Source organism: Macrobrachium rosenbergii, chromosome 12 (assembly GCF_040412425.1).
Source record: "Macrobrachium rosenbergii isolate ZJJX-2024 chromosome 12, ASM4041242v1, whole genome shotgun sequence".
NCBI classification, from domain to species: domain Eukaryota; kingdom Metazoa; phylum Arthropoda; class Malacostraca; order Decapoda; family Palaemonidae; genus Macrobrachium; species Macrobrachium rosenbergii.
The window spans coordinates 51,123,763-51,139,479 of NC_089752.1; the positions used below are offsets into that span (position 1 = coordinate 51,123,763).

General features: G+C 39.9%; 1 protein-coding gene across 1 annotated transcript in view; it reads right to left on the bottom strand.

The window, feature by feature from the left end:
- Positions 1-661: 661 nt before the first annotated feature.
- The window catches only part of LOC136844011 (uncharacterized), a 117,046-nt gene continuing 101,990 nt past the window's right edge, over positions 662-15,717 (bottom strand). The window contains exons 12-13 of the mRNA XM_067113021.1: positions 1,094-1,774; positions 662-858 (exon numbers count right to left, since the gene is read on the bottom strand). Coding sequence (XP_066969122.1) covers positions 662-858; positions 1,094-1,774 — 878 coding nt within the window. The remainder of the gene's footprint in view (positions 859-1,093; positions 1,775-15,717) is intronic.

Sequence of the window (15,717 nt, forward strand, 5' to 3'; positions counted from 1 at the left end):
GCTCTAGGAGCAAGAGTCCGTGCTGGCACAAGGCCAGCTAAACCTAAAACAACATGTACGTTTATCTCAGTAAGGAACTAGGCCCTACCAATAAACCAGTAAACACCCAGCCAGTATGTCACTCATACCCCAGTCCTTACACTAGCAGTACAGAATTGTTCCAATAAAAAGACCCCTTCACCAACCTTAGGTGGTTCACATTGTTCAATTTTAATGGGAAACCTTGATAAACAATCAGTATTAGGAATCTTATATCCAGGTTTATAACATGATTTGTAATCATAACCAGCAAGAATTATTGACCAGCGAATTATTCTACCAGCTGCTAAACGGGTTACAGCCCTCTTTTCTCCAAGTAGCCCTTAAACATTTTTAAGGTCACTCCAGATTTCAAATTTCCTACCATACAAATATTTGCGAAATTTAATTACAGACCAAACTATTGCCATACCTTCACGTTCAGTCTGGGAATAATTTCTTTCAGACTTGGATAAAGTTCTAGATGAATAACATACAGGTTTAAGTACACCAATTTCACATTCTTGCTCTAAGACAGCTCCAATACCGTAAGAACTTGCATCGCAAGTAACAAAGATCATAATGAACTAATAAAGTATTAGGTTTAAGCAATTCTTTAGCATTCAAAAAAGCAGTATTATGCTCACTTGTCCAACACCAATCCGTTTTTTTCTTTCTCCAGTTCATACAAAGGTGCCACAACTCTAGATACATTTGGAAGAAATCTGTGATAATACTTAACCATGCCACAAAATGTACCCAGTTCTTGCTTATTAACAGGTACAGAAAAATTATCAATAGCCTGAACCTTTTTAAGAGAAGTATGTACACCTTCAGAATCTAAAGTATGCCCCAAATAATCAATACTTCTATTTAAAAAAAGAACACTTTTCCATTTTGAGTTTCAACCCATTTACAGAAAGTCTATGTGGCACTATTTCAAGTTTTCAAATGCTCTTCATCAGTAGGATCTGTTATGACAATGTCATCAAGATACACTGCTGTACTGGGAATATCTTTCAAAACATTTCCAATTGACCTTTGAAATATCCCAACTGCACTATTCAGTCCATACTGTAATCTAATAAATGCATATAGCCTAAACCCTTATGAGTGCTTATTATCATATACTTTTGAGACTCCTCACTCAGCTTCAACTGATGACAGGCATGACTTAAGTCTAATTTACTATGAGAATGACCTCTAGCAAGTGTTGCAAAAATGTCCTCAGGAACAGGTAATGGGTACTGATCTATATTACACACAAGATTCAAAGTTTCTTTGAAGTCTGCACAAATTCTCACATTTTCACCATCAGATTTAATAACATTTACGGTACGGCTTGCCCATTCAGAAAAAGATACAGGTTTTATAACACCAATTTCCTCTGGTCTTTTCAATTCTTTTTCTAAGAGAGGTTTTACATTGTAAGGTACAGTTCTAAACTGCTTATAAACAGGCACAGCATCTTTGTTCACTTTTAATGACACTTCAAAATCTTTCAAACACCCAAGTTTACCATCAAAAACATCTTTATACTTATTCAAAAGACTGTCAATACCAAAATCTGCATTATCAACATTATGGACATAATTACTGCTCGGATCAAAAATGTTTTTCCAATCAAATTTTATTTCATGCCACCAATTTCGACCCAGCAATGAAGCACGGTCACATTTAATCACAACAACGGGCAATGTTTTATTCTGAGTTCCATATTTAACATTTACAATGGTAAAACCCAAAATATCCTTAGCTGAAAATTGACAGGATACAGTTTTTCACCTGGTACACAAAATTTCTTAAAAACATTTTCACCTACACACGAGACAGCTGCTCCGCAATCCAGTTCAAATTTTGTTTTCTTATCATTAACTAATACATCAACGAAGTATTTATTTACATTCATACTAAAAAAATTCCTTCTTTACACAAATGAAAAATTTCATACTCTTCACAGGCATTAGGCTTGTGACGACGGGATTGAGTGACATAATGGCTGGGTGTTGACTGGTTTATTGGTGGTTCCTTCCTGAATGAATGTATATACATGTTGTTTCAGATTTAGCTGGCCTTGTGCCAGCACGGGCTCTTGCTCCTAGAGCAGCCCGTAACTTGAATGTACAGAATCTTCGAAGATGTTATTGGCCTGTGCGAGCGGCAAAGTAGCGTCTACATACAGGCAGAGCAAAACAGAGGTAATGTTTCGGACATCTGTGTTTGCCGGCAGACAAACAGATGGCGATTGTGAGAGACGTAATAAGGCATTATAGTGATAAAACGTATATCAATGGAAAACGCCAGGAAGCTCTACATATGGCCAATTGCATGAGATTCGAGACAGATTAATGAATACAATGCAGTAGCATATGTGAATTGGCGAGACGTTTGGCATCTTCACAAACAGAAACATACAGTTTGATACAGAAGATTCGGTGGAACATATGAGTACATGATTAGAATGCTTGCATGGCAATGCAAGTAGTGGTGATTGTACATATATCAAGACAACAATGGTTAGGGAGAAACAGATGGAAGTATTGTATGGTAGAAGTTGCGTTCCTTGAGCGAGAGAAATTTGTTTAAAACCTTATCCTCAAAACCAGCTTAATGAACAGAAAAGAATATTCAACTATAGACTGTGCAGAGCTCGCAGAGTAATCGAGACTGCATTCGGAAAATTGCAAGCAGTTTTTCGAATATTTTCAACTCCAATTAATTTGAAATTAGAAAACATAGAAAAGGTTGTGATGACGTGCTGTTTGTTGCAGAATTACATACAGCATCGTGCTAAAATTCCTGATATGTCAGAGGATTTGCCCTCTGATTATGCATCATCATTACGTGATGGAAATGGACACGACACTCGAGATGCAAAAAAAGGTCGAGAAATGTTTCTGAACTATTTCATTGGTGAAGGTGCAGTACACTGGCAATCAGAGATGGGTTGAAATATATTTTGTATCTGAACATTATAATGATTGTGGTTTTCTGGTTTATGAATATTAAATTATCAAATATTTCAAGATAATTTTGTGTATAATTATATTTCATATTGGTATTGCCTTAAAACGTTTGGTTTATTAATATAATATAAACTGTCATGGTTTTCAATTAACAGGTTCTGTTCATTAAATATAATAATGCAATGTATATCAATTTCCCTTACCTCTTGCACATTAGACACAGAAGGACGTGGTGCTTCTGAATCCTTTATAAATGATAGAAGGTCACTATACCAGAGATGGTTCATACACCTCATCAGTTCCTGTACCAGATTTCTTTGAGGCCTCAACCTTTTTTTAGTTCCTTTCTGAAACACACTGCATATTGTTGATTTTTAGTGACTGTGTCTTTATTGGCTTCAGGAGACTTTTCTTTAAGATTTTCCATTAGAACTTCGTAAGCCTTGTTTTTAGCGTTTCTATTCGAATACATTTACTCTTTACATCCCAAAGGCATGGACGACTCCTATAAAGTTCAATAAATTCGCCCCAAAAAACTTTGTCCACCCAAATATCAGACATTTTCTCTTCCACTTTTAATTTTCACTCAAAAGAACAAAATAATGAGGCTTCTGATACAGAGACTGACCAAGTTGACTCACCTAGCGACAAACCAGCATTTCCAGCAGAAGCAAATTATATCTGTCTGTAAATGGCCTCGTTTAGATCTGAACGAACTATCGCTTGTAGTAATTAGATCCTACAATCAGACTCGAGGAACAATACCAACACTCACACAACGATATGCTGAAACTCCGCCCACTTTTATCTAATCTCACGGATTCAATCGCAAGTGAATGGGCAGCCTACAGTTGGTAAAGGCAGTGCAGATGCCATCCTTGCGCAGATTCGTGCATTAAACTCGTTGCCACGAAATTTATTATAGTATATCAGGGCAATTCCACTCAGCAAGCGTAAAGGAAAAGCAAAAGCAGGGATTAATGCAAACCCATGTAGCAACTTGAGTCCTTTTAATTCGACTTCCTATTGATTACAAGGCGTCCTGCCAGGTAGCGCTAAAGTGGTGAGGCGCGATTTTTCAAATGAGTATTAAAGTACAGCTCAATATACTACGCTGTGTCTGAAATATGAGGCTCTTCACGGTCGTCATGAACTGATGCAAGAAGGAAATCATGCAGAATAATCGAAATGATTGACATCTATTAGACATAACAGAGACAGCTTTAATTTTCAATTACACACACACATATGGAACAGGGGGTAACATGGAGTGCATTGAAGACACTTAAGATACATTTTGGTGTTCGTCAAGGGTCAAAAATGAATCCTTCATTATTCATCACTGTAAATGAAGAATCTGTAACAGCCTGCTAAAAAGGCCACTGTGAGCTATAGTATGAAGATGACCTATTATTAATGTAAACTTCACTTATTTTGAACATAAAAGAAATAACAAACAATAAAACAAAAAATTTAGTTAACCCATAAAATATAAATCTTATAAAAAGTCCATTATAGAATATAAAAGGCAAAGGAAAATGTGTTGAATGGACCTCAAAGTGGAAGTTGCCTTAGCAAGAGGCTCGGCACAGCCCATCTAAAGAACACTTGTTACAGTGCCACCACCTGCCGATAAGGCAACTGAATAAAGCACCAGGGGAAGACTTCTCAGCTATTCAAAATGAAAGGAAGAAGTCTTTAAACCAAAAAGCGTTTCTTACCTGTTTAAAGAGGCCATCTTCTTCGCTAGGTTCTTCTTTGCTGTGTCTCCGCTCGAATGTTTCTGAGTTCCAGCTGCCACAAATATTTCATTCCACAGAAGAGACGCGAGAGACTCTTTTCCCTCACTGTCTCCGCCAGGGTTCATAGGCATCGCTTTTGGTAACTCCAATTCACTACGGCTCACCATATCGTCACCTGGAATCTAGGCTCAGGCGAGCAGGTTCTGAGAACAGTGTAGGTTGGTCGGGTTGATGCAGCCAGCTTTGTGCTTAGCGTGGGTCTACCTAAAAAGGCACCCTGTTCATGTAGTAAGGTGTTGAAAAGTATAAGATTATGATACTATAATTTATTATCTGACATTATAGACTGAGACTAATACCATTTCAGACTTGAGGGCATTCCCTTCTAAACTAGACAAAAATGGTAGTTAATAAGTACGTATTAAAAGGGTCTGTAAAAACATGACTGACAAGTAAATGGCTCAGTGATATATCGTTGCCTATACATCAAAATATTGATTGTATAAAATACCAACAGAAGTTACTTTTAATCGCTGTGACAAAGAAATCAACTTCCTTAGCCATAAATCTCATGAACAACAGAAAAAACTTAAACAGGTATTGAACGTTAGAATCACAATCAAAAATGCTTGTAAAGTTCTGGCCTTTTCATTATTATTATTATCATCATTCACTCTTTCGTGACCTCACGTCTAAAAGATCTTAAATTTACTTTACTTTCGATTAAAGACTGTGGGAAATTCAGAAATAGGAGAGAATATCCATGGGCTTAAAAGCGAACACGGTCAATCCCGGGCCAAGTGATGAGAGGACTCACTCCTGTGACAATTACTGCATACTCTTGCCTTCCTTTTATAATTACTGAACATCTCAATCGTGGGTGATTTCTTAGTTCATCTGGAACTCGTGACTCTTATATTAACTCTCTCACTTTCTTGCCACTGACTTACCATTAGAGGCAGGAATCAAGTTATACATGTACACGGTCTGTTTTCTTATTTTTTTCGATGGAGATCATCGCATTTGAAATAGTATCACTAAGTTTACACACAAAATGATTTAGTCATAAGAATTTACAGAACTCAACACTTTCACTGAATCTGGATAAACACTGGGTGGAACTGGTTATGAGATAGGGTACGAATTACTCTGTGATCACAAATTAATCGACACGCAAATCTTCCAAAATACCACTAATCACTTCAAATAATCGTAAGCAAAGAAATAACAAAAAGAATGAATAAAAAAATGGAAATATAAACATATGATAATATGAATAAGAAAAGAATACAATATAATGGCAATAATCGGAATAAAAAATTAAAGTAGTAATGACAATACTAAGTTACCCTGAAAAAGAAATGAGTTATTCCAAATGAAATCCAGTCAACATGTAATGTGCATGAACACCGTTTCACTTTAAAAGAGGAACATAATAAAACAAGGAATGGAACCATCAGCACCAACGACATAATAATCATAAAAACCTCACAGGTTCACTATTAATCTCGAGAGAACATGAACAAGAATAAACAGCGTAATTACATCAGGAGAGACTGCGAACAAATAATCCCTTGATTACCCGCTGTAGTATATCCAAGGCCCTATTATATGGAAATTTGCTGATGCAGTAAAAAAAAACACTGCATGGATGTCAAGCAATAAGCTCCATACCCTTATTTCTCTCACTTTGTCGCTACTCACCAGGCTACTGTATATACTATGTATCATATAAAGCAACACAAAATACACCGTACAGTATATTGTGACAACGGTAAAAACGCTTGCATGGGCAGGACTTGAAAAACTTGCATGGGTAGGGGCTGGGGGTTTACAATTCTCCCCCCTCACTACCACTGTTTCCTCTTCCTCCAGGAGATTATTAGAGTGGCAGACTGCCCAAGAAAAGGCGTTAGGCGCTTGGGGTCTTCAAAATGAGGTAGACACACAAGTCGGTAGCGTTGAAAAGTTTAGGACAATTATAAATATTACTGATCCTTTTACCAAGGCAAATAAGCCAAAAATAAAATAGTTCAAAGTTTCATTCCTAGTAAACAAGATAATATTCATTATGACAATAGATTTCTAACCGAACGTTTAAAAAAATAACAGGATTCATTTAAACGAAAGCACTAATGCTAAAATGAAATCATGTTTCTGTTACACCCACGAGACTAGTTAAAACGACAGCATATATAAATACAATCACCTTCCAACAGATCAACAATAAGATGGTCGATATGGCCTCAAATGGCAAGAGTGATTAAGATGTTGAAGAGTTGACGAGACTTTGGCCAAAAACGAACACGGATCTACAGGATATTTATATAAAAGGTGCGAGCTCACCTAATGAGGTTGCCAGCCAACAAATTTATAAAATTATAAGCAATTTCACATTTGCCTCCCCTAATTAACAGCATTTAACAAGGCAGTATCTCCAGACCACTCATCAGTTTTAGTTAATCGTTATGCATCCGGTGCTAGAAATTACATGTTATCGAGTAAGTGGCGTGCTGGGAACATTTCAGAAGGAAAATCATTTTCAGAAGGAAAAAATGACTTGCTGTGGAGTGAATGCTTTGCCAAGGAATAGAGATAATGTAGAATATAAAGAGGCAAAATATGAATAAAAAATTCGGTCTTTGGAATGTTTACCCACAGAAAGAGATAAAGATTGGAATAGGAGAAGAGATTAATCGAAAATGTGAAGCAGAGAAAGTAATTATAGACCATTTTCAATATATCGACATAACTAGTTCTTATTCGAAAAAAAACTCCAAGACTTTAGCATTAATAATCTGCCTAAATACTAAAAATTTGACCATACGCACCAAAAATCTCAGGGTAAGAATAATGACGACAAATACGGGTTGTTTCCAGATCCACAGTTCTTATACGAGGAAGAAAAAATAAGTCTAGAATTATAGTAGTTCTACCATTATGTTAGTACTGACAACCTACCACTCATTCGGCTAAAAATATCCAAGCAAGAATAACAAGGCCAAAGATACCTCTGGGCCTGAGTCAGACCTTCTTGATGGAGGTTTCTCCGACGGGCACAGTAATTGATGAGGGTCTAGTGATATAATATAATCAAATAATAGTACAGTATTTATATCGATGTACTGTGCTTCAAGAACCATGCTTAATCAGATTATCTGCAGGGGATAAAACAACTTACTCTTAACATTTGGTATTGTAGCTATAATACTACCTCTCTTGACAGCAAAAAACTGATCTCACTTCATTACTCACGATACATTTCTGCAAGATTCAAGAACGGTATAAATGTCTTTGTTGATTATCCCCTCTTTACATACATTTAAAATCAGTAATTTAAAGTAGGCCTACAAAAATTCAAGCAGTAAAACCTAGTGCATAGATTGGTGAGTTGCACCATTAAGGAGGTTATGCTAAAATTAAATTTCTCGTCCACAGGTGCATTACAAGAAATCGGTCTTTCTGTTTGGAATACTGTGAGCCTTTACCATTACTCTACTTGCCATTGACAGTTATTACAAGACTCTAACTTTTCTCGAAAGATCTTTTTGCACACAGAGAAATTATCTCCATATTAGGTGTGGCTTTCTCGAACTGATAGCCATATTGAAATTAAAATGTTGAATCATGGATGATACACTGTGAGTTAAATTTCCACAACATTAGTTGCATCATTCACGGCACGCATACACACATAAATTTTATATATATATATATATATATATATATATATATATATATATATATATATATATATATATATATATATATATATATATAATATATATATATAATTAACTTACCCCATATGAAAAATGAAAAAGCACGCAAACGAACATCTATATATATATATATATATATATATATATATATATATATATATATATATATATATATATATATATATATCTTCATGAAGTTACAAATAGTCGCAATATCAAATCACAGCTACCTAGGGAATATCCCGATGGGAATTATCATCGGAAGGTTCTATAAGTGATAAATGGGCGGGCACTGCCGAGTCTCAATCCCGGCCACAGACCAGATCCAGCGAATCCAGTCGACGCTAACCACTGAGCTATCCAAAGAGGTATAAGTTAACGCCGAGTCTGGTGTACTATATTTACCCGTCGGGCGGGGAAATTAGCCAACCTCGGCATTAACCCACCTGCGACCATGACAGTTCATTGGTACGTTGGAAGCAGCTCTTTTATGGCATTTTTATCACGCTGATTTATATACGATCATGAAGCTACAAATATCCTTAATATCAAATCCCCAAGCTACCTCGGGAATATTTCAATGAAATTATCACCGAAGAATTTATAAGTGATAAATGATACGGCACTGCCAGTCGATCCACGACACACAGACGCCGCATCGTGGGATCGAGTGCCCGGTCCATTTATCACTTATAAATTCCTTTGTGATAATTCATCGGGGATATTCAGGTAGCGTGGATTTGATATTGGCGATATTTGTAGCTTCGTGATCATATAAATCACGGTGTGATAAAAATGTAAAGAGAGCTGCGTGTTCCAAAACTAATGAACTATCATGGTCGGAAGGTGGTTAATGCCGGCCATATTACTTTCCGCTTCCGGCAGTATGTATAACCGTGACTCGGCGTTAAATATTCGCGATAGCTCGGTGGTTGCGATAAACCGATCGGCTGGATGCGTCTGTTTCCTATCGAGATCAGCAAACGTCCATTCTCTTATAAATTCCTCTTCGGTGATAATCCCCATCGATATTCCGGTGTAGCGTGGATTTGATATTAATCATATTTGTAGCTCTTCATGATCGATATAAATCGCGGTGTGATAAAAAATGTCATAAAAAGAGCTGCGTGTTCCAACGCGTACCAATGAATCATCATGGTCGAGGTGGGTTAATGCCGGGCTAAAAACAATTTCCCGCTCTCGACGGGTAAATATAGTACACCAGACTCGGCGTTTAACATACACCCATGATAGCTCAGTGGTTCGCGCCGACTGGATTAAGCTGGATCTTGCTGATCTGTGTGTCGTGATCAAGACTCGGCAGTGCCCGTCCATTTATCACTTATAAATTCCCCTTCGGTATAATTCCCATCGGGGATATTCCAGTGGCGTGGATTTGATATTAGCGTATTTGTAGCTTCATGATTGTATATAAATCACGGCAGATAAAAAAATGTCATAAAAGAGCTGCGTGTTCCAAACGCACCAATGAACTATCATGGTCGCAGGTGGGTTAATGATGTGGCTAAATGCACGTTCCAGCTCTCGACGGTAAATATAAGTACACCAGACTCCGGCGTTACTTATACCTCTCGATAGCTCAGTGGATTAGCGTCGACTGGATTCGCTGGATGCGGCGTCTGTGTCATGGGATCAAGACCGCAGTGCCGTCCATTTATCACTTATAAATTCCTTCGGTGATAATTTACCATCGGGATATTCCTTGGTAAGCGTGAATTTGATATTAAGCGATATTTAGTAGCTTCATGATGCGTATATAAATCACGGTGTGATAAAAAATGTCATATATATATATATATATATATATATATATATATATATATATAATATATATATATATATATATATATATATATATATATATATATATATATATATATATATATATATATATATATATATATATATATATATATATATATATATATATATATATATATATAAGTGAATGTTTATATGTTTCAAAAGGCTACAGAAATCGAAGCGCTTGACAGAACCAAACAAAATTTGGCACGTGGCCCTTATGCGACCCCAGGAAGGTTATAACTTGAAATCAAACCCCTACCCAAGTGACAGTCATCAAACACAGACAAACTGAGTGAGATTTTCGTTTTTAACAATTATATCAGGTTTTCCTTCAGGTGCTTTATGGGTTAATGGTAATTCTTTGCCTGAGTGCTCCACACTTTGTTCCAGGAGTTGTCAGACGTATAATTAACCTGCAACATTAAATCCCCTATAACATCAATTTTTTATCCGAATTTTCGTGATTTTTGATCACAATTTATGATAATTATTAATCTAATTGTTAATTACCTCGATAAAAGTATCTCTATAAGTAGATATCCACTTTCTGTAGCAACAGAAGCCGAGAGCGCCTTCCCCATGTGCACATGCGTAGTACCTGTTGGCTAAGCCCGACATGCAAGATATACGGTGTTTCCTTTTTTTTTTATTTGTTTAAATGCGAATTTCCTCATTAGTTGTATTAGCTCCAAAGTTTGACACATACCTCACTGCTTGATTGTATTGCTAAATTAAATATTTTTGGCTTTGTTACAAACCATATTTCATAGCTATAAAGCAATGAACCCAAACCAGCAGGTTCAAAGACTTTCTCCCTAAACACATACACATGCCATTCGTTGTTCTCATTCATGCACGTGTAGTAGCTGCTAGCTCAGCCAGACGTGTAAGATGTATGATGACAGTACTTCCTTTTTTTATTCATTCAAATGCAAATATTCTCGTTAATTATTCATGATAAAGTTTACCTGTCAGTTCACCCACGATTGTTTGATGGATGAGCGTTCACATGAAAAAAGTAGAACTTTCAGGCGGACTGTCAACACAAACATAAACAAAAAAACACAAACATTTAGATAATTACACACTATAAAAATAAGTCCACCATTTCGATTTCATCTACTAGGTTTAATGGTCACACTTTCATTTCTTCCTTGAGATTCTGAAGTTTAGTATGGCAGTGAGTTAGTAGTACATTCATGTACACTGAAGCCACTGCAAATTCAAAAAATTTGCTGAAGAATTGCACAATTCTCCTCCCCTTTGCTGTGCAGTGCATTTCATGCAATCGATAAAAGGTCTGTCTATTGTTGACAGGGAGACAGATATTCTCCTCCCAACCACACACACAAAAACACTGACACACCTGAGTACGAATCGTAGAAATACAATATTTTTTATTTATTGTCTTTGTTCTATGGAGATGATTTTTACTCTCTACTAATAGAAGAGCTTAACTTCCCCTTCCCTCGCCCTCTATCTTCTCCTCACCCTCCTCCCCTCCCAGTTCCACCTCCCATCCCTCTTCCCTTCTTTCCCTCCCCTTCCATTCCTTCTTCCCTCCCCCTTCCCTCTACTTTCTCCCTCCTCCCCTTCCCCTTCCTTCCCCTACCTGTAGCCTATCATTCAGAGTTTTTTCCTGGCAGTGTGCTAGTGTGTGTGTGTGTGTGTGTGTGTGTGTGTGTGTGTGTGTAATATATATAAATATATATATATATATATATATATATATATATATATATATATATATATATATATATATATATATAGAAAATCCTAAAAGCAATGTATATACTGCATATACTGTTACGGCATTAGTGAAACAGTTTAATGAGTTTTACGACACAGGAAATCATTTGCGACATGGTGCTTTCTACAGAATTGATTGCAAAAGTAGTACTGTCTTTCCAAAAACGACGTCAGTGGCCACAAGTACGCAGTGGCGTGAAACTGATCTCCCTGACCTGCAGGTTTTTTCATCAAAGATGAAATCTCCATCACCGCCTGCGGTAGACACGGGGCAATGCACTGTCTTCTTCCGGGCTGACGAAGGAAGATCCTAAGAAGAAACCTGACTCAACAAGTGCCCTCATTGCAGTAACGGGACACCCATCTGCGCATAAGGTACAACGACATCGATATTTCCATCCTGGGCCTTAGATACCACTGGCCTTCGTCGCCGGATGTTGTTCCCGCAAGCTGGGCGAGATTTCCTAGGACACCACGGACTTTCGTCGCGGAAGGAATGACTACTGGCACAGGAACCCGCCACTCCCGCCAGCTTTGCCAAAGGACTGGGGATGCCCACCATCCGCTCTACAGCCTCCAGTGCAGCTGGCACATCCCCCTACAGTGAGTGTCGGTCGTGTTTAACCGGAGCTAAGACAGTCACCGGGGGCTTCAGCAAAGCACGGCATATTCCATCACATCACCAAGACAGGCCCACCAACTTGTGCAAAGTTCCAGCGCCTGTCCCCACAAAAGCTACAAGACGCCAAACGGGCCTTCGCAGAGATGGAACGGATGGACATTTGCAAAAAAGCATCAAGCCCGTGGGTATCACCCCTCCACATAATAAAGAAGGGTGTGTGGAGATTACCGCCGCCTAAACGTAGTGATGACACCAGACCACTACCCTCCAAACATGCGGGACCTGACGAAATGCACTCCATGGGGCAAAGATCTTCCAAAATGGACCTGCTCAAATCATATTTGTAAGTCCTGTAAAATCTCTCGACGGCATCCCAAAGACCGCCATAATAACGCCTTCCGGGACCTATATTATTCTTCTATTCAACTCGATTCAGAAACGCAGGTGCCACATTCCAGCAACTGATAGACACCATTTTGGACCCGTTCTTCTGCGTTCTGCCACTCCGGCGACATCCTGATCTTCTCCAAGTCACCCGGTGGAACACCTTCACACGTCCGGGTCAGTCCTAAACAATCTACAGGAAGTGGCCTAGTGGTGAGGTTCAACAAGTGCATCTTTTGGAAGGAAAATAGATTCCTCAGACATGAGATCACACCTGCAGGAATCGTTGATGGCATCAAGGTGAAGGCCATGAGAAGTTCCAGAACCCCAAACATCAAGGCTCTGCAGGAGTTTCAGGGATGATAAATTACTACAGACAGTTCATCCCCAACACTGCCAGAAATGCCCACCAACATCAGTCCTGAAGGGAAAGCCAAAGGCGCTGACCTGGGAAGCTCTGCAGCAAGGCGATTCAGCGAAATGAAGGCAGCCTGCCAATGCTGGCTGCAACTTTGAAACACCACAACCCCACAGCTGCCTCAGGTTAACAACGGATGCCAGCAACATCGCCATGACAAGTACTGGAGCAGGTGATGAATGGCGCCCTCAGCCTAAGATTCTTCTTAGCTTTAAGTTCTCACCAGCTGAAACCCGCTCAGCGCTTCGACAGGAACTGCTGGCTATCTTCCAGTCGGGTAAGGCACTTTTAAGTACCTGCTGGAGGGCACCAAATTCACCATCCTGACAGACCACAAACCCCTGGTACACGCCTTCGCAAAGCAGGGAGACGCATGGTTGGCAAGACAGCAGTAGCAACTAACCACCATCTCAGAATTCGGCTGCACCATCAAATACGTCCCTGGGAAAAAACCAATCCGACACCCTGTCGAGAGAAATAAACTCCCTCCAGCTTGGCATCGCATCATTTAAGACCTGGTGAAGGGGCAAACAGCGGACCCTGAAACAGCAGCCTACAAACGTCACTGACTGACGGCAATTGGCAAGAAGTGCCTTAAGAAACTCCAGAATGCTCCTCTGTGACACCGTAGCAAAGGCGCTTGCCCCCTTTGGCGCAGCTTCAGGAGAAAGCAGGCGTTCAACATGATACATGGTCTCTCCCATCCTTCGCAGTGCACAATGGTGCACCTTATGACCAAGTTTGTCTGGCACAGTATCAACAAGGACATATGTTGTAGGGTGAGGAACTGCATAGCGTGCCAGATGAGCAAAACATCTCGCCACACGGAGCCAGGGATTGGCGAATTTCCCCAATCATGTTGGCTCTTCAGCCATATCCACATCGACGTCGTTGGCCCCCTTCCGCAGTCTGGAGGAGCAAGATATCTCCTGATGATTATAGACTGCTCCACCTGTTGGCCTGAAGCAACCCCAAGGAAGGAGGCGCCCACAACGGCGCAGCTGCCCTTCTCTCTAGCTGGATCAGCCGCCGGAGTGCCGACAGCATCACCATGGACAGGGCCCTGCCTTCCTCTCAGAACTCTGGTCTCATGGCATCTGATGGGCACAAGAAGCTGCACAGCACAATGGCCATAACCCACATTAACAGCATGATTGGAGAGCCCACCCTCTTAAGGCAACTCTCATGGCACACTGCACCAATGAGAACTGGAATGCACAGCTCCCCTGGGTCCTCTTGGGTCTTCGCACCGCACCTAAAGCAGATGCGATGCCTCCCCAGCTGAAAAAGTCTATGGGGAAACACTGGTCGTGCCAGGAGAATTCTTCCTGCCGTCAGTTGAGGGCGCAGATACGCCCCTCCCAAGGTTAAGGGAACTCTCACAGAAGTTTGCTCCCTGCCATAGGACCTTCACCGACAGGACCAGCAGATACAACTCACCCACATTAGACTCCTGCGCCTACATCTTCGTCAGGGTGGATGCTCGTCGGCTGCCCTTAATGAGGCCCTACAGGGGGCCCCACAGAGTCATCAGGCAGGTGCCTAAAGCATTCCTGCTGGATATCCACGGGCGTGAGGACTGGGTAACGATCGACAGGCTAAAACCAGCGTTCCTGTTGGACAACGAAATCAACGAGGAGACAGGCAGGCGAGCCAGAGTTCCCCTTCAGCAACACTCCACAGGAACAGCCTCCCCCATGCCGAAAAGAGGTCCAGGACGGACCAGGAAACAGCCCACACCAGAACCAGAGGTCACACCCACACCCCGCCCACAGTTCTCGAGAAGTAGGGGGCCATTCCAGTTGCCACAGCGCCTCCGCCATTGATGTGTCATCCAATAATTTCTCACATAATTATTGTCTTGGGGGCGAGTATTGTAAGGGTGTCAAACCGCCTCTCCTTTCCTTGTGTTTCACTCTACATTTGTACATTAATCATGTCGTATTTGTCACTTGTTATTGTTTCAGATTCTTTATGTATCCCATTATATGTATCATTCTACGGCCTATTCGCCGATATATATATCTGCCTTGTACATGCCTGTAATGCTCTTTATATGTCATTTTATGTCTTTCAACAAACACAATTCTGTACGGACGCAGTGGGGGGCCGCAGGTCGCCCGCTATCTTTCCGTCCGCTTTCCACAAGATAAGTCCCTATCGTGAACAATAAAGAATCAGTCTCACCTCTGACCTTTCTTGAACCTCATACTGGAACTAGACCAGATCTGTGCTATGCTGTAACAAAACTGTCTCAGTTTATGTCCAA